The sequence below is a fragment of the Saimiri boliviensis genome, chromosome 14, assembly GCF_048565385.1.
Source record: "Saimiri boliviensis isolate mSaiBol1 chromosome 14, mSaiBol1.pri, whole genome shotgun sequence".
In the NCBI taxonomy this organism is placed as follows: Eukaryota; Metazoa; Chordata; class Mammalia; order Primates; family Cebidae; genus Saimiri; species Saimiri boliviensis.
In genome coordinates this window covers 34,613,974-34,638,671 of record NC_133462.1, presented here as the reverse complement: position 1 = coordinate 34,638,671, position 24,698 = coordinate 34,613,974, and the positions used below count along the sequence as shown (strand labels likewise).

At 43.9% G+C, this 24,698-nt stretch overlaps 1 protein-coding gene across 2 annotated transcripts; it reads left to right on the top strand.

Annotated features, from left to right (window-relative positions):
- The first annotated feature begins 71 nt into the window (after window positions 1-71).
- Window positions 72-24,685, top strand: ZNF791 (zinc finger protein 791). 2 transcript variants are annotated; one of them, XM_074384566.1, is made up of 5 exons: window positions 72-228; window positions 2,270-5,326; window positions 15,449-15,575; window positions 16,407-16,467; window positions 18,952-24,685. In XM_074384566.1, the coding sequence occupies exons 3-5, from the start codon at window positions 15,542-15,544 to the stop codon at window positions 20,489-20,491; spliced, it is 1,635 nt and encodes a 544-aa protein (XP_074240667.1). In that variant the 5' UTR covers window positions 72-228; window positions 2,270-5,326; window positions 15,449-15,541; the 3' UTR covers window positions 20,492-24,685. The 2 variants fall into 2 exon arrangements, with proteins under 2 accessions (XP_074240667.1, XP_039322643.1); XM_039466709.2 differs by lacking the exon at window positions 2,270-5,326.
- The last annotated feature ends 13 nt before the right edge of the window (window positions 24,686-24,698 follow it).

Here is a 24,698-nt window from a genome sequence, read left to right as displayed (position 1 = left end):
ACAAAAGGGGGCGGGGCTGTATTAATTGCCCAATCAGAGGCGCCACCGGAAAGAAGGGTACCGCTTCGCTGCGCAAATGCGTGTTACGTCACTATGCGATCGGATTGTGGCGTTTACAGTCTCCTGGCCAGTTGATGCGTCAGGTTGATATTTACCTGCATCTGATGCGCTGTACCCTGTGCTGGCAGCGTAGAGACGAGGCCGGGACACCCCTGAGGCCGGAAAATGGTGAGTGTACAGGGCCAGACTGGTTGGAACCGGCCGTTGTTGTGGGACATGGGCCTCCCGTTGGTCGGCAGTGTGGGCTGGGCTGGCAGCCGGGACTCCAACCGTCCTGTCCCGTCCCTGCGCGGCGACTGCGGTCCCAGCCCCGGAGCCCTCCCTCTCTGGGCAGCCCCGCGTCTTTCCCACATTGTGCAGGAACTACAGGAGGGCCATGGGAGAGTCCCGCCTTGTGTGTGGGGTTTGTGTGGGAGGAGCTGCAGTCTGTGAGGTCCCCAGTCCCTACTTTCTACCCAAAGGCGATTTCCCTCTGAGTTTTCCAAAGATGTTGGAAGCAGAGCCTCAAATCCACTACCCTGTCCCCCAGCCTAGGTCCTCCTACGGCGGCTCATAAATCCGTGGATTTCCAGATCCTTCCCCACATTCCCAAACGCCTACTTCCCCCTCCAGTGGAAAACATCATCACCAACTCTTCGTCCTGCGTGGTGCATTTCAAACACATGCAGTATTTAAAAAAATTTTTTTCCGGGCCTGGCGTGATGGCTCAAGCCTGTAATCCCAGCACTTTGGGAGGCCGAGGCGGGTGGATCATGAGGTCAAGAGATCGAGACCATCCTGGTCAACACGGTGAAACCCCATCTCTACTAAAAATACAAAAAGTTAGCTGGGCATGGTGGTGCGTGCCTGTAATCCCAGCTACTCAGGAGGCTGAGGCAGGAGAATTGCCTGAACCCAGGAGGCGGAGGTTGCGGTGAGCCGAGATTGCACCATTGCACTCCAGCCTGGGTAACAAGAGCGAAACTCTGTCTCAAAAAACAACAACAATAACAACAACAACAACAACAACTTTTTTTCCAATGGATGCCTCTTTTAAAAGATTTATTTCTTGTTTGTGGATGTTTTACATGAGAGAAAAATCAGGAAAATTATTAACTTGGAACTACTCTGCATAAAATGCTGTGCCTCTCATCTTGGCATCTTTCCAGGGCACAGATACGCTATGGGAACTCCTTTGAATTGAGATTCCTTTTTGTAAACATTCTTGGGTGATCTCTCCTTTAAGCAGAGTTTCAGATTGGCACTGTCCCACCTTAGGTTTATGACCTTGAAAAGATATGTTCACTTCAATGTAATTTTTCTGATAAATATAAAATATATGGTATCAGAAGAACTTGAGAGACAGTATAAAATATTTCCAAAGAGACAAAAAAGAAGTGAATCTCCAAAAAAAAAAAAAAAAAAAAAAAAAAAAAAAAATCCCAGTATTACGTGTTAAAAATTCTTTGTTCTTCGCCTGAGCACATGGAATGTTTCTGAGGTCTGTTCCTTTAGTTTGATGATTTTCTTTTCTTCCCCTCCCCCCTTTTTTTTTTTTGAGACTGAGTCTTACTCTGTTCCCCAGACTGGAGTGCTGTGGCTCAATGTTGGCTCACTGCAACCTCTGCCTCCCAGGTTCAAACAATTCTCCTGCCTCAGACTCCTGAATAGCTGGGATTACAGGTGCCCTCCACCATGCCCAGCTAATTTTTGTATTTTTAGTAGAGACAGGGTTTCACCATGTTGGCCAGGCTGGTCTCGAACTCCTGACCTCAGGTGATTTACCTGCCTTGGCCTCTCAAAGTTCTGGGATTACAGGCATAAGCCACTGTGCCTGGCCAGTTTGATGATTTCAAACTGTATTCCAGGACTTAAACTTGCAACACCTAGAAGCATTCAGATATGAGTAATACTTTAGCAGACTGTTCTCTGCCATGGAAATAATTAAGTGACATTATCATTTTCTTTTCTTTTCTTTTTTAAAGATGGGGTCTGGCTCTGTTGTTCAAGCTGGTCTTGAACTCCTGGGCTCAAGCAATCCTCCAGCCTCGACATTCCAAAGTGCTAAGATTACAGGCATGAGCCACTATGCCCGGCTTGACATTATCATTTTCTGAAAGCAGTAGTGGGTTTTCTTGTTGTTAGCAAAAGTGCCTTAAAATTTTCTTACTTCCTTTATACATAAACACTGGGTTTGAGTTACTCTGCTAGATTTTTTTTTTTTTTTTAGACTGAGTCTTGCTCTGTTGCCCAGGCTGGAGTAAGGTGGTGCAGTTTTGGTTCATTGCAACCTCCGCCTCCCGGATTCAGGTGATTCTCCTGCCTCAGCCTCCTGAGAAGCTGGGATTACAGGCATGTGCTACCGTGCCCGGCTAATTTATTTTTATTTTTATCACCATGTTGGAAAATGGAAACCTGGGGAAGCTAATGTTTCTTTGCTACCAAAGGAGAGAAGGAGGTGTGGCGCTCTCATAGTTCCTTGCTGATCAGGTGCTCCTATCCTCCATTACCAGGGACTGACCAACTCTAGGGGTTACATTTTTCAAGCTGGGAATGTCTAGTCCAAGCTTGGGAATATATTTAACTTTTGTTTTTGTTTTTTTGAGACAGAGTTTTGCTTTTATTGCCCAGGCTGGATTGCAATGGCATGATCTCGGCTCACCAACCTCTGGCTCCCGGGTTCAAGTGATTCTCAGTAGCTGGGATTACAGGCATGTGCCACCATGCCCAGCTAATTTTGTATTTTTAGTAAAGACAGGCTTTGTCCATGTTGGTCAGGCTGATCCTGAACTCCTGACCTCAGATGATCCACTCACCTCGGCCTCCCAAAGTACTGGGATTACAGGCGTGATCAACTGGGCCTGGCTTTTTTTTTTTTTTTTTTTTTGAGATGGAGTTTCGCTCTTGTTACCCAGGCTGGAGTGCAATGGCGCGATCTCGGCTCACCGCAACCTCCGCCTCCTGGGTTCAGGCAATTCTCCTGCCTCGCCTCCTGAGTAGCTGGGATTACAGGCACGCGCCACCATGCCCAGCTAATTTTTTGTAATTTTAGTAGAGACGGGGTTTCACTAAGTTGATCAGGATGGTCTCGATCTCTTGACCTCGTGATCCACCCGCCTCGGCCTCCCAAAGTACTGGGATTACAGGCTTGAGCCACCGCGCCCGGCTTTTTTTTTTTTTTTTTTTTTTTAATACAGTGTCTCACTCTGTTGCCCAAGCTGGTCTGGAACTCCTGGACTCAGGCCGTCCTCCCACCTCACTCTCCCATGTTTAACTTTTTTTTGAGACAGGGTCCCACTCCTTTTCGCCCAGGCTGGAATGCAGTGGTGTGTGATCATGGCTCACTGCAGCCTTTACTTCCTGGACTCAGGTGATCCTCCTGTCTCCTCAGAATAGCTGGGACTACATGTGTGTGCCACCATGCCCAGTTAATTTTCGTATTTTCTGTAGAGATGGGGTTTCGCCATGTTGCTCAGGCTGGTCTTAAACTCCTGGGCTCAAGCAGTTCACTTGCCCTGGCTTCCCACTGTGCCTTGCCTCCCACAACTTCTTGACATCCAAAGATATTGTTGCTGTCTTACAGTTTTATATTTTCCAGAATGTAATACACTTGGAGTCATTCAGGATGTAGCCTTCTCAGATTGGCATCCTTCACTGAGCAATGTACTTCAAAGGTCCTTCTGTGTCTTTATGGCTTGATAGCTGATTTCTCTTACCATGGAACAGTATTTCATCATAAGATTGTACCACAGATTGTTTATCCATAAACCTGTTGCAGGATGTCTTGGTTAAGTCCTAAAATTGGCAGTTATGAAGAAATTTTCCATAAATATTCATGAGCAGGTTTTTGTGTAAACAGTAGTTTTCAACTCATGTGAGTAAATAGCAAGGAATGTGATAAGAGAATGTGGTCCTCTGGTAAGAGAAGGTTTTGTTTTGTGAGAAACTGCCTATCTTCCAAAGTGGACCTACCATTTCTCAATCCCACCGGCAAAGGAATCAGGATTCCTGTTGCCTATATCTTTGCTAACCATTGCTGTTCTCAATATTTTGAACGTTGTCTGTTCTAATAAGTGTAAGTTATATCGCTTCAGTTTTATTTGCAGTTCTCTAATGATATATAATGTGGAGCATCTCTTCATATGTATATTTGCCATCTGTATATCTTTCATTGGTGAGGTGTGTGTTTAGGTCTCTTGCCCATTTTTCACTGGGTCTTATTATTGTTGAAATTTAAGAGTTCTTTGGAGACAGGCGTGGGGGCACACACTTGTCATCCCGGCTACACCAGAGGCTAAAGCGGGAGGATTGCTTGCAGTGCAGAGTGCAAGCCCAGCATGGGCAACATAATGGATCCTGTTTCAAAAAAAAAAAAAAAGGAGGCCAGGCATGGCGGTTCATGTGAGGCCACCCAGGCTGCCAGGCAGTGGGGCTGAGGAGTGGTGGGCTGAGGCCAGGGCTGGAGCTGCCACGGGATTGGAAATAACAAAATTAGCCCAGTCTGGTGGCGCATCCCTGTAGTCCCAGCTACTTGGGAGGCTAAGGCATGAAAATTGCTTGAGCCTAGAAGGTGGAGGTTGCAGTGAGCCAGGATCGAAACACTGCACTCCAACCTGGATAAAAGAGCAAGTCTGTCTTAAAAAAAAAAAGAAAAACAAGGAAGCCGAGCACAGTGGCTCACACCTGTAATCCTAGCGCTTTGGGAGGCCAAGGTGGGTAGATCACAAGGTCGGGAGTTTGAGAGCAGCCTGGCCAACGTGATAAAACCTCATCCCTACTAAAAATTAAAAAAATTAGGTGGGGCATGGTAGCGCATGCCTATAGTCCCACCTACTTGGGAGGCTAAGGCAGGAACCCAGGAGGTGGAGGTTGAAGTGAGCTGAGATCGAGCCACTGAATTCCACCTCATCAAAAAAAAAAAAAAAAAAAAAAAAGGAAGCAGGGCGCAGTGGCTCATGTCTGTAATCCCAGCAGTTTGGGAGGCCAAGGCAGGCAGATCACCTGAGGTCAGGAGTTCAAGACGAGCCTGACCAATATGGAGAAACCCCCATCTCTACTTAAAATACAAAATTAACTGGGCATGGTGGCTCATGCCTATAACCCTAGCTACTCGGGAGGCTGAGGCAGGAGAATCACTTGAACATGGGAGGCGGACGTTGCAGTGAGCCAAGATCACACCATTGCACTCCAGGCTGGGCAACAAGAGTGAAACTGTATCTCGAAAAAAAGAAAAAGGAAAAAAGAAAAAACGGGGAGATCTTTACTTTAGATACTAGTCCTTAATGAGGTAAGTGCTTTGTGAAGATTTGCAAGAATCTATCTGCAAGAATCTTTTATTTTTATTCTTTTAACACTTGCTTTCATAGAGTATGAGGTTTTCATTTTAATGAAGTGAAACTTATTTTTTCCTTTCATAAATTGTGCTTTTGGTGGTTTATCAAAAAATTTATCACCAAAGCTAAGTGGATAGTTTTGCATTTTAAATTTACATCTGTAATTGATTTGGGCTTCATTTTTGTGAAAGGTGTAAGATCCATGTATACATTTTTTGTGGGTGTGTGAGAGTTTAGTATAAATTTCACTTAGGCACTGTTTTTGTTGCATTCCACAAATTTTGATAAGTTCTCTTTTCATTTAATTCAAATTTAAGTTTTTTGGTTTTTTGAGACAGAGTCTCACTGTGTCACCCAGGCTGGAGTGCAGTGATGCAGTCTTGGCTCACTGCATCCACTGCCTCCTGGGTTTAAGCAGCAACTCTCCTGGCTCAACCTCCCAAGTAGCTGAGATTACTGGCAAATGCCACCATGGCCTAGCTAATTTTTGCTTTTTTTTTTTAGTCAGAGTTTCACTCTTGTTGCCCAGGCTAGAGTGCAATGGCATGATCTCGACTCACTGCAACCTCCACCTCCTGGAATCAAGCAATTCTCCTGCCTCAGCCTCTTGAGTAGCTGGGACTATGGGCATGCACCACCACGCCTGGCTAATTTTGTGTTTTTAGTAGAGACAGGGTTTCACCATTTTGGCCAGAGGCTGGTCTTGGGCTCCTGACCTCAAGTGTTACGCCCACCTCAGCCTCCCACAGTGCTGGGATTACAGGCATGAGCCACTGCACCCAGCCCAAATTTAATTTTTCTTGAAACTTCTTTTCGATTCTTGTTTAGAACTGTGTTGGGTTTTATTTGCAAATAATTGGTGGTTTTCTTTTTTTTTTTTTTTTTTTTTTTTTTTGAGACGGAGTTTTCGCTCTTGTTACCCAGGCTGGAGTGCAATGGCGCGATCTCGGCTCACCGCAACCTCCGCCTCCTGGGTTCAGGCAATTCTCCTGCCTCAGCCTCCTGAGTAGCTGGGATTACAGGCACGTGCCACCATGCCCAGCTAATTTTTTGTATTTTTAGTAGAGACGGGGTTTTACCACGTTGACCAGGATGGTCTCCATCCCTTGACCTTGTGATCCACCCGCCTCGGCCTCCCAAAGTGCTGGGATTACAGGCTTGAGCCACCGCGCCCGGCCTAATTGGTGGTTTTCTAACTGTTCTTCTGTTACTGATTTCTAGATTAATGCCATGGTGGCCTGAGAGCATATTTTATATAATGTATATTCTTTCAAAACCATGTTTTGTCCACAACATGTCCACAACATTAATGTATATTCTTTGTGAATGTTCCACATGAACTTGAGAAGAACGTATGTTGTTCTGTTGGGTGAAGCATTCCATGGATTTTAATTAAACCCAATTGTTGCCTTTCAACTAAACTTATGTCCTTTCTATCTGCTGGAACTCTTTTTTTTAAGACAGGGTATCACTCTGTCACCCAGGCTGGAATGGAGTGGTATAATCTTAGCCCACTGCAACCACTACCTCAGCCTTCTGAGTAGCTGGAACTAAAGGTACATGTCACATGCAGGGCTAAATTTTGCCTTTTTTTTTTCTTTTGAGGTGAAGTTTTGCTCATATTGCCCAGGGTGGACAATCTCAGTTCACTCCAGCAACCTCTGCCTCCTGGATTCAAGCAATTCTCCTGCCTCAGCCTCCCGACTAGCTGGGATTGTAATCCCACTACTACTCCCAGCACCCACTACCACTCCCAGCTAATTTTTTGTATTTTTAGTAGACAGGGTTTCACCATGTTGGTCAGGCTGGTCTTAAATTCCTGACCTCAGGTGGTCTACTCGCCTCAGCCTCCCAAAGTGCTGGGATTACAGGCGTGAGCCACCATGCCCAGCCTAAATTTTGCCTTCTTTGTAGAGATGGGGGCTTCACCATGTTACCCAGGCTGCTCAAGCAGTCTACCCACCTTGACCTCCCAAGTGCTAGGATTACAGACATGAGCCACTGTGCCCAGCCCCTGACTCTATTTATTTATTTATTTATTTTTGAGAGGAGTCTCGCTCTGTCTCCCAGACAGGAGTGCAATGGCATGGTCTTGGCTCACTGCAACCTCCGCCTCCTGTGTTCAAGCGATTCTCCTGCCTCAAACTCCCAAGTAGCTGGTATTTTAGGTGCCCGCCACCATGCCTGGCTAATTTTTGTATTTTTAGTAGAGATGAGGTTTTACCATGTTGGCCTGGCTGGTCTCAAACTCCTGACCTCATGATCTGCCTGCCTCAACCTCCCAAAGCACTGGATTACAGGCATAAGCCACCTCGCCCAGCCTATTTTTTGATTATTGACTGCTGATAGCCTAAAAGCCTCATCCTTCCTTGTTTCCCTTATGCCCCACTTCTGCATAGAGACAAGCCTGTGTTCTCTCTTATTTGGCAGAGCCAGAGTCATTTCACACAAGCCTCTACTTTTAGTGTGTGAGCTCTCATCCTAGCTCACCCCAACCTCAATTAAAAACTCAGGCCAGGCTGGATGTGCTGGCTTACCCCTATAATCCCAGCACTTTGGGAGGCTGAGGTGGCTGGATCACAAGGTCAGGAGTTGGAGACCAGCCTGGCCAACATGGTGATACCCTCTCTACTAAAAGTACAAAAATTAGCCGGGTGCAGTGGTGGGCACCTGTAATCCCAGCTGCTAGGGAGGCTAAAGCAGGAGAATTGCTTGAACCCAGGAGGCAGAGATTGCAGTGAGCCAAGATCATGCCCCTGCACTCCAGCCAGGATGACAGAGCAAGACTCCATCTCAAAAAAAAAAAAAAAAAAAAAAAAACCCTGCCCAGCTCCTTTCTTTGATCTCTCAAGATGGTTCATACTTATCAGAGAAGCCTACTTTGCCCTCCACAGAGACTTCAATTATGAACCTATTAATAAGCCCTTTCATACCGTACTGGGACGTGTGCGGTGTTAGCAGCATCAGTTTTGATGTCTGAACCAACCTTCCACGGGGATGCACCTGCCTTTGCAGGTGACCCCAACAGTTAGAGAAAAGGTAAGATGGCTTTTCCCTAACTCTTATGGGCCCAGTGGCTCACAACTGTAATTCCAGCACTTCAGGAGGCAGAGAGGGGAGGACTGCTTGAGCCTAGGAGTTCAAGAGCAGCCTGAGCCCCAGGAAGAGACCCTGCCTCTACAAAAAATGAGCCAGTGTGGTGGCATGTGACTATAGTCCTAGCTACTTGGGAAGATGAGGCAGGAGTATTGCTTGACGCCCAAGCTGCAGTGAGCTGTGATTTTGCCATTGCACTACAGCCTGGGCAAGAGAACAAGATCCTGTCTCAAAAAAGATAAGATGGTATATATATTGTACCACACTTTACTTAATTGTTCTATGGATACATTTTTGAGATATTTTCATATCAGTTCGTTACACTCTTTAAAAGTTACCTATGATGGTGGCCTTATGTAACTAATTTTTTCTAATTAGACACGTTTCCAATTTTTATGGCCAGAACTCTGACTTAAAACAAATTGCCATATAACAGGCCAAACAAACATGTACAAATTGTTTATCATGGAATATATTCAGAAGAGAATAATAAGATACTTTGTGGCATATTTTTTTTTTTTTTTTTTTTTTTTTTGAGATGGAGTTTCACTCTTGTTACCCAGGCTGGAGTGCAATGGCGCCATCTCGGCTCACCGCAACCTCCGCCTCCTGGGTTCAGGCAATTCTCCTGCCTCAGCCTCCTGAGTAGCTGGGATTACAGGCACGTGCCACCATGCCCAGCTAATTTTTTTGTATTTTTAGTAGAGACGGGGTTTCACCATGTTGACCAGGATGGTCTCGATCTCTTGACCTCGTGATCCACCCGCCTCGGCCTCCCAAAGTGCTGGGATTACAGGCTTGAGCCACCGCGCCCGGCCTGTGGCATATTTTAATAACAATATGAACATCCTTGGGAATATCAAGACTCAAATAGGCACTGGGGAGCTCCTTAGGGTCTCCTAATGTTCACCTGCCTGTTCAACTCCATCTCATCCTGTAGATGACCACTGTGCTGATTCTTCAGTTATTCTTTATACCTTAACCATCTATTTTTTTTTTCTTTTGAGATGGAGTTTTGCTTTTGTCCCCCAGGCTGGAGTGCAGTGGTGCAACCTCAGCTCACTGCAACCTCCACCTCCCAGGTTCAAGCGATTCTCTTGCCTCAGCCTCCAGAGTAGTTGGGATTACAGGTGCACACCACTATGCCCAGCTAATTTTTGGTATTTTTAGTAGAGACAGGGTTTCACCATGTTGGCCAGGCTGGTCTCAAACTGCTGACCTCAGGTGATCTACCCACCTTGCCTTCCCAAAGTGCTAGGATTACAGGCGTGAGCCACCACAACTGGCCATCTATTTATTCTTTTTCACAAATACTGTTGTTGTTGTTGTTTTTTTCAATTTTTGCCTTTCACCCTTGAGTTCATGCAGGTGGTTTAAAAAAAATTTTTTTTTTGCTTCCTTTGAACATTTAATTAGTGGTAATGGAATTTTCCTTAAAGGATTTTTTTGGAGCCTAGGCAACACAGTGAAACCCATCTTTACAAAAAATTTAAAAATTAGCCAGGCATAGTGATGCATGCCTGTAGTCCCAGCTACTCAGGAGACTGAGGTGGGAGGATCACTTGAGCCTGGGAAATTGAGGATGCTATGAGCTGTGACTGCACCACTGTACTCTGCCCTGGGCAACAGGGAGACCCTTTCTCAAAAATAAAATAAAGCCTAGGTACAGTGACTCAGACCTGTAATCCCAGCACTTTGGGAGGCCAAGGCGGGTGGATCACCTGAGGCCAGGAGTTCAAGACCAGCCTGGCCAACATGGTGAAACCCCATTTCCACTAAAATACAAAAAAATTAGCCAGGCATGGTGGTGCATGCTTGTAATCCCAGCTACTCGGGAGGCTGAAACAGGAGAATTGCTTGCCTGGGAGATGGAGGCTGCAGTGAACCGAGATCATGCCACTGCACTCCAGCCTGGGCAACAAGAGCAAAACTCCAACTCTAGATAAATAAATAAATAAGTGAATAAATAAATTTCTGGTGATTTCTTGACCTCTATTTTTCATGTGTTGATATCTGAGGCTGCAGGCTCTCCATTTTTTTTTTTAATTGTACTTTAAGTTCTGGAGTACATGTGCAGATCTTGCAGGATTGTTGCATAGGTACATACATGCCATGGTGGTTTGCTGTCTCCATCCCCCTGTTGCCTACATCAGGCATTTCTCCAATGTTAGCCCTCCCCAGCCTCTCCACCCCCTGCTGTCCCTCCCCTAGATCCCCATTCCCCAACAGCCCCCAGTGTGTGATGTTCCCCTCCCTGTGCCCATGTGTTCTCATTGTTCAGTACCCATCTATAAGTGAAAACATGTGGTGTTTGGTTTTCTGTTCTTGTGTCAGTTTGCTTAGAATGATGGTTTCCAGATTCATCCATATCCCTACAAAGGACATGAACTCGTCCTTTTTTATGGCTGCATAGTATTCCATGGTGTACATGTGCCATGTTTTCTTTGTCCAGTCTATCACTGATGGGTATTTGGGTTGGTTCCAGGTGTTTGCTATTGTAAACAGTGCCATAATGAACATATGTGTGCATATGTCTTTATAATAGAACGATTTATAATCCTTTGGGCATATACCCAGTAATGGTATTGCTGGGTCAAATGGAATTTCTACTTCTAGATCCTTGAGGAATCACCACACTGTCTTCCACAATGGTTGAACTAATTTACACTCCCAAAAACAGTGTAAAAATGTTCCTATTTCTCCACATCCTCTCCAGCATCTGTTGTCTCCAGATTTTTTTAATGACTGCCATTCTAACTGGCATGAGATGGTATCTCAATGTGGTTTTGATTTGCGTTTCTCTAATGACCAGTGATGATGAGCATTTTTTTATATGTTTGTCGGCCTCATAAATGTCTTCATTTGGAAGTGTCTGTGCATATCCTTTGCCCACTTTTGAATGGGTTTGTTTGTTTCTTGTAAATCTACTTTAGTTCTTTATAGATTCTAGACATTAGCCCTTTGTCAGATGCGTAGATTGCAAAAATTTTTTCCCATTCTGTTGGATGCTGGTTCACTCTAATGATTATTTCTTTTGCTGTGCAGAAACTCTTAAGCTTTTTTTTTTTCTTTTCCTTTTTTGAGATAGAGTCTCACTCTGTCACCAGGCTAGAGTGCAGTCAGTTCACTGCAACCTCCGCCTCCCCAGTTCAAGCAATTCCCCTGCTTCAGCTTCCCAAGTAGCTGGGATTGCAGGTGCACACGACCATGCCCGGCTTACTTTTTGTATTTTAGTAGAGACGGGGTTTCACCATGTTGGCCAGTATGGTCTCGATCTCCTGACCTCGTGATCCACCCACCTCAGCCTACCACAGTGCTGGGATTACAGGCGTGAGCCATCGCATCTGGCCCAGGCTGTTCATTCTAAGGATGTGGGGTTTTGGCTTTTTCATGGTTTTGTTTTTGTTTGTCTTTGCTTTGTAGAAAATAATGCTCTTACTTTTTTTTGTTACAGTCTCCAAGTACAAATGCGTAATAAATTCTCTGGTAGTTGGATAAAAGTTACTGGATCATGGTAAAGTTTAAATTTGTAAACTTTAAAAAAAGTGGTGGAGTGTATCAGTACGTCCTTGATTTGTACATAATTGTCCTCTGTAGTCATCATCACTAGAATTTTCTTTTTTTTTTTTTTTTGAGACGGAGTTTCGCTCTTGTTACCCAGGCTGGAGTGCAATGGCGCGATCTCGGCTCACCGCAACCTCCGCCTCCTGGGTTCAGGCAATTCTCCTGCCTCAGTCTCCTGAGTAGCTGGGATTACAGGCACGCGCCACCATGCCCAGCTAATTTTTTTTATTTTTAGTAGAGACGGGGTTTCACCATGTTGACCAGGATGGTCTCAATCTCTTGACCTCGTGATCCACCCGCCTCGGCCTCCCAAAGTGCTGGGATTACAGGCTTGAGCCACCGCGCCCGGCCTATCACTAGAATTTTCTTAATCGACTAGTCTTGTCTTCCTACTCAGTATGAAGTGGGAACTATTTGACATTTATTTCCTAATTATCAAGGAGATGAACATTTTTTTCTTTTTTTTTTTTTATTAAAAGGCTATACAAGAAATATTTATTTTTTTTTTGGCTGGAGTGCAGTGGCATAGTTATGGCTCATTGCAGCCTTGACTTCATGGGCTCAAGCAATCCTCCCACCTTACCCTCCCAAGTAGTTGAGACCAGAGGCATGTACCACCATACCTGGCCAATTTCTGTATTTTTTGTAGATACAGGGTTTCACCAGGTTTCCCAGGCTGGTCTTGAACTCCTGGGCTCAAACAATCCACCCACTTCAGCCTCCCAAACTGCTGGAATTATAGGCATAAGACATCATGCCTGGCAAAATATTTATTTTCTATTAAATGTAAATGTAGATAAACCTTACTGAGAACATCCAGGCATGCATATGGACTTTTCACGATGGAGAGTTCCCTAGAGCCAAATTTCTTCCTGCTCAGACCCCAGTCCTAATGACTTAAGAAAACCCCTTCTAAACTGTGAAGAAAATTCCTCTATGTGAATCTTTCCATGTATAGTGCACATGAGTGCATGGAAATGAGAGAACCTGGAACAATCCCTAGAGTATCTGTCTGGGAATCACTTCCTTCTGAAACTGGAGAAAAACTCTCTGTTCTTTTTTTTATTTTTACTTTTTGAGATGGAGTCTCACTCTGTAGTCCAGGCTGGAGTGCAGTGGCATTATCTCAGTTCATTGCAACCTCCATCTCCCAGGTTCAAGCGATTCTCCTGCCTCAGCCTCTTAAGTACCTGAGACTACAGGTGCCTGCCACCGTGTCTGGCTAATTTTTGTATTTTTAGTAGATACAGAGTTTTACCATGTTGGCCAGGCTGGTCTCAAATTCCTGATCTCAGGTGATCCACCCACTTCAGCCTCCCAGAGTGCTGTGATTACAGCCATGAGCCACCGCACCCAGCTGAGGTTTTATGTTCTTTTGGAGGTATGAAATTATCTGTTATGTAATTTTACAATCATAGGCAAATTCACCATCAGACCATTGTGGCCATCAATGAAGTCCCCTGCAAATTGATACTCTCAGCCTATTCTTCAAGGTCAGCAAAGCCCAGATTCCATGATTATGGATCTTCCAGAAAGTGCTCCTCTGACATTTTATCTCAATTTGTATATGTTTGTGTAATAAAAATTGTTCAAAGCAGTTCTGACACTCATGAGCATAAGGATTTTGTGAAGGTCTAAGTTAGTGCCCTCTTCCTGTGCCTGAGCTCTGTCTTCCCAATAACTTCCTAGCCTCATGAAATGGGACAGAAAGGAAAAGGAAAAACTGTGTCTGTGATAAATATTACACACTTAGCCAGGCTTGGTGGCTCATGCCTATAATTGCAACGTGTAGGGATATATGTATCAGAAACAAGTTGAAATTAATACATCTCTAAAAGAGTATTTCCATTCAGCCAGCAGAATCTTGAGTGCTTCTAAATGGCCTCAAATACTTCAGGACAATATGGGCAGCTAGACCTTTTTACAAGTTGGGTTTCCACAAGCCTCCTGGCCTCTCATGTATAACAAAGGGGATAGAAGATTCTCAATGTGTATTTACTTACTAAAATCTTCACCTCGTATAATCCCGCATCTTAAGGAATGCTGAATGATTTGGGTAATAAGAAATTAGGCTATGAGCTGGGTATGGTGATTCTTACCTGTAATCACAACACTTTGGGAGGCACAGGCAGGAGGAACGCTTCAGGCTGAGAGTTCAAGATCAACCCGGACAACATAACAAAACCCCATCTCTAACCAAAAAATTTTTTTAATTAGCTGGGTGTGGTGGTGCACATATGTAGTCCTAACTACTTGTGAATCTAAGGCAGGACGATCTCTTGGGGGCCCAGGGGTTTGAGGCTATAGTGAGTTATGCTTTCTGCACGTGAGCCTGGGTGACAGAGCGAGACCCCGTCTCTTGGAAAACAACAAACAAACAAGAAATAAGAGTTGATCTCATAAAGAATTGAAGATCTTACCTGTAATCCAGCACTTTGAGAGACCAAGTCTGGTGAATCGCTTGAGCTGAGGAATTTGATACCAGCCTGGGCAACATGGCAACACCCATCTCTACAAAAAATACACACAAAATACTTAGCCAAGTGTAGTGGTGTGTTCCTATATTCCCAGCTACTCAGGAGGCTGAGGTTGGAGGATTGCTTAAGCCTGGGAGGTCTAGGCTCCAGTGAGCTGTGATTGTACCACTGCACTCCAAACCTAGGCAGCAGAGCAAGACCATCTATGCCTCAAAAAGAAAGAATAAAAAAGGCCAGGCACAATGGTTCATGCCTGTAATCCTAACACTTTGGGAGGCCAAGCTGGGTGGATCACTTGATGTCAGGAGTTCCAGAGCAGCCTGGCCAACATGGCAAAACCCCATCTCTACTAAAAATACAAAGATAAGGCTGGGCATGGTGGCTTACAGCTGTAATCCCAGCATTTTGGGAGGCCTAGGCAAGCAGATCACAAGGCCGAGAGATTAAGACCATCCTGGTCAACATGGTGAAACTCCGTCTCTACTAAAAATTTAAAAATTAGCCAGGCATGGTGGTGCATGCCTGTAGTCTCAGCTACTCGGGAGGCTGAGTCAGGAGAATCACTTGAATCCGGGAAGCAGAGGCTGCAGTGAGCCAAGATCACACCACTGCAGTCCAGCCTGGTGTTAGAGTGAGACTGCATCTCAAAAAAAAAAAAATTAGCTGGGCGTGGTGTCAGGTGCTTGTATAGTATTTCTTTCGTTTTTCTTTACAAGTCGAACTAGACACTACCATTGGAGAGCAGTAAGACTTACAGTGATCACAGTAAAGATGTAGCTGTAAGTTATGTGTTCAAGGTGCTGTTAAATTTCTAACAATTGAGTCATACACTAAATGTTTGGAGACCACAAAATCATGTGTGAACTTCTTATGAACTGAATACACCTCTCATCCTGGTCAGTCTCACCCATTCTCCTCTACATATGTTGGCTGTTTCAGGACTCAGTGGCTTTTGAGGATGTGTCTGTGAACTTCAGCCAGGAGGAGTGGGCCCTGCTGGCTCCTTCACAGAAGAAACTCTACAGAGATGTGATGCAGGAAACATTCAAGAACCTGGTCTCTATAGGTAAGGATGACATCATTTTTTCCTTTTTTTTTTTTTTGAGACGGAGTTTCGCTCTTGTTACCCAGGCTGGAGTGCAATGGCGCGATCTTGGCTCACCGCAACCTCCGCCTCCTGGGTTCAGGCAATTCTCCTGCCTCAGCCTCCTAAGTAGCTGGGATTACAGGCACGCGCCACCACGCCCAGCTAGTTTTTTATATATTTTTTTCAGTAGAGACGGGGTTTCACCATGTTGACCAGGATGGTCTTGATCTCTCGACCTCGTGATCCACCCGCCTCGGCCTCCCAAAGTCCTTTTTTTTAAATTTTTTTTTTTTTTGAGATGGAGTCTTGCTCTGTTCCCCAGGCTGGAGTGCAGTGGTGCAATCTCAGCTCACTGCAACCTCTGCCGCCCGGGGTTCAAGAGATTCTCCTGCCTCAGCCTCCCAAGTAGCTGGGATTACAGGCACCTGCCACCATGCCCGGGTAATTTTTGAATTTTTAGTAAAGACTGGGTTTCACTATGTTGGCCAGGCTGGTCTCACTCCTGACCTCAGGTGATCCACCGCCTTGGCCTCCCAAAGTGCTGGGATTATGTGAGCCACCACACCCAGCTGACATCATTTTTCATATAGTCAATTAGAGAACTAGCATTTCTTGCTCATTATCACTATTCCGGGATTTGGAATCTGAAAAGGGAATACTTCAGTAAATAAACCAGGCATGGTTACAACTTTTTTTTTTTTTTTTTTTCCAGACCACTCAGGGAGATACAGCTCATTTTGAACCTAGAATCTAATAATATTTGTATGATTTTAAATAATTTATTATAATTATTCTGGATCTATACTTTAGGGAAAAAATGGGAAGACCAGAATGTTGAAGATCAGCACAAAAACCAGGGGAAAAATCTAAGGTGAGTTGCACTCACGAGAGATAGCAATGTTCCTTGAAAGAATCTTAAAAATGTCAGTACACAGCTGGGCATGGTGGCGCGTGCCTGTAATCCCAGCTACTCAGGAAGCTGAGGCAGGAGAATTGCCTGAACCCAGGAGGCGGAGGTTGCGGTGAGCCGAGATCGCGCCATTGCACTCTAGCCTGGGTAACAAGAGCGAAACTCCGTCTCAAAAAAAAAAAAAAAAAAAAAAAAAAAAAAAAAAAAAAATGTCAGTACACTTTTAAAACAAGAAATAAGCTCAGCTCCAACTGCGTTTATTTATTTATTTATTTTTGTTATTACTATTTTTTTCTTGGGAGGGAGTTTTGCTCTGTTGCTCAGGCTGGAGTGCAGTGGTATGATCTCAGCTCACTGCAGCCTCCACCTCCCAGGTTCAAGTGAGTCTCCTGCTGCAGCCTCCTGAGTAGCTGGGATTATAGGCATGCGCCACCACCCCCAGCTAATTTTTATGTTTTTAGTAGAGACGGCATTTTGCCATGTTGGCCAAGCTGATCTCAAACTCCTGACCTCAGATGATTAACCTGCCTCAGCCTCCCACAGTGCAGGGATTACAGGTATAAGCCATCGAGTCCCAAATTTATTTATTGTCAGAAAATGTTTAACAAAATTGTTTTCTCAATGTTTTCTCAATTGTTTTCACAGATGTCCACTGATTGAAAAATACTGTACTTGGGCTGGGCACTGTGGCTCATGCTTATAATCCCAGCACTTTGGGAGGCTGAGGCAAGTGGATCACCAGAGGTCAGGATTTTGAGACCAGCCTAGCCAACATAATGAAACCCTGTCTCTATTAAAAATACAAAAATTAGCTGGGCATGGTGGCACACACCTATAATCCTAGCTACTCAGGAGGCTAAGGCAGGAGAATCACTTGAAGCTGGGAGGCAGAGGTTGCAGTGAGCCACGACTGCACCATTGCACTGGAGGCTGCGCAACAGAGCGAGACTCCATTTCAAAAAAAAAAAAAGAAAAATATTGTCCTTGGGAACAATTTTTGTTTGTTCATTTATTTTGTGAAACAGAGTCTCACTCTGTCACCCAGCTGGAGTGCAGTGGTATGATCTCATCTCACTGTAACCTTTACTCCCTGGGTTCAAGCAATTCTCCCACCTCAGCCTCCCGAGTAGCTGGGATTATAGGTGCACACAACTACACCAGGCTAATTTTTGTAATTTTTGGTAGAGACGGGGTTTCACCGTGTTGGCCAGGCTAGTCTCAAACTCCTGAGCCCGAGTGATCCACCCCCCTGAGCCTCCCAAAGTGCTGGGATTACAGGCATGAGCTACGATGCCCAGCCTTGGAAACAGTATTTTAAAGCCTCATATATAACTTTAAGAAGCCATCATAGGCAGATCATTTGAGCTCAGGAGTTGGAAACCAGCCTGGGCAACAAGACAAAACCCTATCTCTACAAGAAATATAAAAATCAATTGGTCATGGTGATGCATACTTGTAGTCCCAGCTATATGGGAGGCTGAGGTGGGAGGATGGATTGAGCCCAGGAGATCAAGCCTGCAGTGAGCCATGATTCCATCACTATACTCCAGTCTGGGCGACAGAGCAAGACTGTCTCAAAACAAAACAAAAACCATACATCAATATTATTGTTTTGACAATAGCTATCAGTGACACAAGCCCTCTTGGAGAACATTGAGTATATTCATTTTCAAACATTTCAGCTGGGCACGGTGGCTGATGCCTGTAATCCCAGCACTTGGGGAGGCAGAGACAGGTGGATCACCTGAGGTCAGGGGTTCAAGACCAGCCTGCCCAATATGGTGAAACCCCCATCTCTACAAAAAAAAAAAAAATACAAAAATTAAATGGGTATGGTGGCAGGTGCCTGCAATTCCACCTACCCAGGAGGCCGAGGCAAGAGAATCACTTGAACCTGGGAGGCGGAGGTTGCAGTGAGCTGAGATCATGCCACTGCACTCCAGTCTAGGTCACAAGAACAGGACTCTGTCTCAAAAAAACAAAACAACAAAAACCCAATTCAGACAGGGCAGAAAATGATTTCCCTGAAAATGATAAAAAATTTAGTTCTGCTGCCAGGAGTGGTGGCTCATGCCTGTAATCCCAGTACTTGGGGAGGCCAAGGACGGTGGATCACCTGAGGTCAGGAGTTTAAGAGCAGCCTGACCAACATGGTTAAACCCCATCTGTTCTAAAAATACAAAATTAGCTGGGTGAGGTGGCACATGCCACCACAAATCCCAGCCACTTGGGAGGCTGAGGCAAGAGAATCACTTGAACCCCAGAGGTGGAGGTTGCAGTAAGTTGAGATCACACCATTTCACTCCAGCCTGGGCAACAAGAGCAAAACTTTGTCTCAAAAAAAAAAAAAAAAAAAGAAATAAATAAATTTAGTTCTACTACCTGATAATAAATGTAAAATCATTAATACTCAACCAGTATTACTGTGCTTCTAATTTTTTACAGAAGCCATAAGGTAGAGAGACTCTGTGAAAGTAAAGAAGGTAGTCAATGTGGAGAAACCTTCAGTCCCAGTCTCTGTGTGACCAAGAAGACTGCCAGAGTAAAATTAGATGAATGTACTGTCTGTGGAAAAGTCTTCACGCGTCGCTCGTCCCTTACTAGACACATGAGGTCTCACACTGGATATGAGCTAATTGAGAAGCCATATAAATGTAAGGAATGTGGGAAAGCCTTTAGTTATCTCAAATCCTTTCAAAGACATGAAAGGAGTCACACTGGAGAAAAACCCTATAAATGTAAACAATGTGGAAAAACCTTCATATATCATCAACCCTTTCAAACACATGAACGGACTCACATTGGAGAAAAACCCTATGAATGTAAGCAATGTGGGAAAGCTCTTAGTTGTCCCAGTTCACTTCGAATTCATGAAAGGATTCACACTGGAGAAAAGCCCTATGAATGTAAAAAATGTGGGAAAGCCTTCAGTTGTCCCAGTTCTATTCGAATACATGAAAGAACTCACACTGGAGAGAAACCCTATGCATGTAAGGAATGTGGGAAAGCCTTCATTTCCCACACAAGTGTTCTAACACACATGATAACGCACAACGGAGATAGACCTTATAAATGCAAGGAATGTGGGAAGGCATTCATTTTTCCCAGTTTTTTACGAGTACATGAAAGAATTCACACTGGAGAAAAACCCTATAAATGTAAACAATGTGGTAAAGCCTTCAGATGTTCCACTTCCATTCAAATTCATGAAAGAACTCATACTGGAGAGAAGCCCTATAAATGTAAAGAATGTGGGAAATCTTTCAGTGCACGCCCAGCCTTTCGAGTACACCTCAGAGTCCATACTGGCGAGAAACCCTATAAGTGTAAAGAATGTGGGAAAGCCTTTAGTAGGACCAGTTACTTTCGAATACATGAAAGGACTCACACTGGAGAAAAGCCCTACGAATGTAAAAAATGTGGGAAAACCTTCAATTATCCTCTAGATTTGCAAATCCACGAGAGGAATCACACTGGAGAAAAACCCTATGAGTGTAAGGAATGTGCAAAAGCCTTCATTTCTCTTGAAAACTTTCGAAGACACATGATCACACACACTGGAGATGGACCTTATAAATGTAGAGACTGCGGGAAGGCATTCATTTTTCCTAGTGCGTTACGAACACATGAAAGAACTCACACCGGAGAGAAGCCCTTTGAATGTAAACAATGTGGAAAAGCCTTTAGTTGTTCCAGTTACATTCAGATCCATGAAAGAACTCACACTGGGGAGAAACCTTATGAATGTAAGGAATGCGGGAAGGCCTTTATTTATCCCACAAGCTTTCAAGGACACATGAGAATGCACACTGGAGAGAAACCCTATAAATGTAAAGAATGTGGGAAGGCCTTTAGTCTTCACAGTTCCTTTCAAAGACATGAAAGAATTCACAGTTGTGAGAAACCTCTTGAATGTAAGCAATGTGGTAAAGCTTTCATTTTATCCACGTCCTTGCAAAAACATATGAGAATGCACACTCGATAGAAACTCTATATATGTGAGAAAGAGAGGAAAGTTTTCAGTTCTAACAGATACTTTCAAAGTTATGAAAATTCCCACTGAAGAGAGAAATCCTATAAATGTAAGTAATATAGAAAGCAAGTTACAGGATAATTCATGTACAGTCAGGTACCACATAATCGTGTTTCAGTCAGCAATGGACCATATATAAGTTGGTGGCCCCTTAAGATTATATAACAGCTAAAACATTTCTATCACCTGTAATTTAGTAGTAGTAGTAACACCACAGCACAGCACATTAAGTGTTTATGGTGATGCTTGTGTAAACCTGTTGCACTTCCAGTTATATAAAAGTACAACAGCTTGGCCTGGTGGCTCACACCTGTAATCCCAACACTGGGAGACTAAGGCAGTAGGAATTACTTGATGCAGGGAGTTTGTGACTAGCCTGGTCAACATAGACCCCCATCTCTACAAACAATAAAAACATTTTCTAGATGGGGTCACACGTCCTGTAGTTCCAGCTACTTGGAAGGCTGGGGCAGGAGAATTGCCTGAGCCCAGGAATTTGAGGCTATAGTGGAACAAGATCACGGGATGGCAGTCCAGCATGGGTGACAGAGTGAGACTCTGTATCCAAAAAAAAAAAAAAAAAAAATGGCTAGGTGCGGTGGCTCACATCTGTAATCCCAGCACTCCGGGAGGCTGAGGTGGGAGGATCACTTGAGGTCAGGAGTTCAAGACCAGCCTGGTCAAATGATGCAATCTTGTCTCCAGTAAAAATATGAAAATTAGCCGGGCGAGGTGGCTCAAGCCTGTAATCCCAGCACTTTGGGAGGCCGAGGCGGGTGGATCACAAGGTCAAGAGATGGAGACCATCCTGGTCAACATGGTGAAATCCCGTCTCTACTAAAAATACAAGACATTAGCTGGGCATGGTGGCGCATGCCTGTAATCCCAGCTACTCAGGAGGCTGAGGCAGGAGAATTGCCTGAACCCAGGAGGCGGAGGTTGCGGTGAGCCGAGATCGCGCCATTGCACTCCAGCCTGGGTAACAAGAGTGAAACTGCCTCAAAAAAAAAAAAAAAAAAATTAGCTAGGTGTAGTGGTGCCCCTGTAGTCCCAGCTACTTGGGAGGCTGCGGCAGGAGAGAATCGCTTGAACCCGTGAGATGGAGGTTGCAGTGAGCCGAGATCTGCTACTGCACTCTAGCCTGGGCGACACAGCGAGACTCCATCTCAAAAAAAAAAAAACAATTACACAGCACATAGCATTATGTGCAATACATACTTGATAATAAATGGCTATATTACTGGTTTATATATCTACAATATTGTTTTAGAATGTATTCCTATTTTTTTAACAGTTAACTGTAAGATAGTCTCAGGCAGGTCCTTAAGGAGATATTCCGGAAAAAAAGGGATTGTTATGATAGATGACAGCTGCATGTGTGTGAGTGCCCCTGAATGTCTTCTGGTAGGACAAAATGTGGAGGTGAAAGACAGTGATACTGATGATCCTCACCCTGTGTAGTCCTAGACTAATGTCTGTTTGTGTCTTAGTCTTTAATTAAAATAAATAGAAAAAACCTTATAGAATACAGACATAAAATATTTTTGTACAGCTGTACGATGTGTTTCAAGCTAAATTATAAAGTTTTTTTAAAAAGTTTATAAAGAGAATAATGTACAGTAAGTTAAGGTTTATTGAGGAAAAGGTGTTTTTATGAATGTAGTGTAGTCTAAGTGTACAATGTTTATAAATTCTGCATTAGTGTACAGTAACATGCTAGAACCTCACATTCACTCACCACTCACTCACTCACCTAGAGCAACTTCCAGTCCTGCAAGCTGTGTTCATGGTAAGCATCCTATGCAGGTGCATCTTTTTGTCTTTTATACTGCATTTTTACTTTATGTATTTTATATGTTTAGATTCCTACTTAACATTTTGTTACAATTTCCCGCAGTGTTCAGTACAATAATTTGCTATACAGGTTTATAGCCTAGTAGCAATAGGCTGTACCATATAATCCAGATGTGTTGTAGCTGTACCATCTAGAGCTGTATAAATTCACTTTGTGATGTTTGTACCATGAGGAAATCACTTAACAACACATTTCTTGGAACATGAGTAAGCAATTTCTGACTATATAATGCTCCAGAAAATTCACATCATGAAAGACATGTTATAAAAGTTAAGGCCAGGCCGGGCGCGGTGGCTCAAGCCTGTAATCCCAGCACTTTGGGAGGCTGAGGCGGGTGGATCACGAGGTCAAGAGATCGAGACCATCCTGGTCAACATGCTGAAACCCCGTCTCTACTAAAAATACAAAAAAAAAAATTAGCTGGGCATGGTGGCGTGTGCCTGTAATCCCAGCTACTCAGGAGGCTGAGGCAGGAGAATTACCTGAACCCAGGAGGCGGAGGTTGTGGTGAGCCGAGAGCGCGCCATTGCACTCTAGCCTGGGCAACAAGAGCGAAACTCTGTCTCAAAAAAAAAAAAAAAGTTAAGGCCAGGCATGGCGGCTCACACCTGTAATCCCAACACTTTGAGAGACCAAGGCGGGCAGATCTCCTGAGGTCAGGAGTTTGAGACCAGCCTGGCCAACATGGTGAAACCCTGTGACTACTAAAAATAGAAACATTAACTGTGTGGTGGCATGCACCTGTAATCCCAGCTACTTGGGAGGCTGTGGTCGGAGAATCATTTGAACCTGGGAGGCGGAGGCTGCAGTGAGCCGAGATTGCAGTCCAGCCTGGGCAACACAGCAAGACTCCGTCTCACACACCAAAAAAAAAGTTAAAAGTATTTTTTATCAGTGGCTCATTCTTCAAGTACATGTCTGGACTATGTATGAATTGTGACTTATTTTGCAAGAAATCTTGGAAGCAAGATAATTCTGTAAGAACTCTTTAAGCAGTAGTCAAAAGTTTAAAAGGTTGTGTTTTCTCATTAAATCAATTAGTAAAACTTTTCTATTTCTCTTGATGTCTTGATTTATGGGTAAATTGAAGTGTATTTTTTTTCTTGTACTTAAAGACCACTGTTAGAAGTGTATTTTTAATATACAATTTTTTTTAATTTGTATATTGTTTTTCAGTTGTTTTCTGAATAAAGAGACTATTGAATACTGATACATTAGTAATTGTAGGATTTTTCCTATGGGCCTCGTGTGGAAGACGGTGCATATATTACCCATTATGTATTTATTTTACCTTTCTTTTGCAAAAAACTACTTTTAAAATTTCTTGGCCAGATGTGGTGGCTCACTCCTTTGCAATCCCAGCACTTTGGGAAGGTAGTTTGAGACCAGATATAATGGTCTTGACCAGATGCAGTGGCTCACTCCTTTGTAATTCCAGCATTTGAGGTCAGGAGTTTGAAACCAGCCTCACCAACATGGTGAAACCCTGTCTCTACTAAAAATACAAAAATTAGCCAGGCATGTTGGAGGGTACCTATAATCTCAGCTTCTCATGAAGACGAGGCAGGAGAATTGCTTGAACCTGGGAGGCAGAGGTTGCAGTGAGCTGAGATCATGCCACTGCACTCCAGCCTGAGCAACGGAATGAGACTCCGTATCAAAAAAATAAAACATAATAAATTACTATCAGCTAGAATGCCCTTATTCCATTTTTCTTTTTTTTAAAACATCCGGCATAAGTTGGTAAGTATGTGAAGTTTATCATATGGTCTTATGTGAATTATTATTTTCACGTTTTGTGCTTTGTAATTCTGGCTCGGATTTGGATAGTAGAGTTTGAATTCAGGAGGGACATCTGTGATGGGATAATAAAATCTAGAGCTGGACATGGCTCTCCTGCTACCTGTCAACACAGGTAAATTTCCTAAAATCTGTTCCCTTTATAGTTCCATGTTCAGATTCACTAATAGCCTCACTTGCATGAGATTTGCCAGGCAGAAGTCAAGACGACGTAAGTCAGGTATTGGAACCCTACCATACAAGGAGACAGTGCTTCCTGCTTATTTTCCCAGTTATTTTCTCTGCTAATCAAAAGTATGCTGAAAACACACTCAGCTACTTGACTTCCATTCTCAAAGAGATGTGTTAGTTTCCACAGTTGTCTCCACAAGCTCCATGTCAAAGATCCATCTACAGTTTGGATTTTCCTGCTAGCCTTAGTGTGTGCCCCGGGCATTTAATTCAGACTATCATGGTTGGCAGTGTTCGCTGAGGTTCTGTCTTCCCTCTGTGAGGTTTAATTTT

What these genes read in the sequence shown, in the direction of transcription:
- ZNF791 (XM_039466709.2), top strand. An exon ending in CAAGAACCTGGTCTCTATAG is followed by an intron (nt 15,576 to 16,406) that starts GTAAGGATGACA and finishes TCTATACTTTAG; the next exon opens with GGAAAAAATGGGAAGACCAG. An exon ending in AACCAGGGGAAAAATCTAAG is followed by an intron (nt 16,468 to 18,951) that starts GTGAGTTGCACT and finishes AATTTTTTACAG; the next exon opens with AAGCCATAAGGTAGAGAGAC.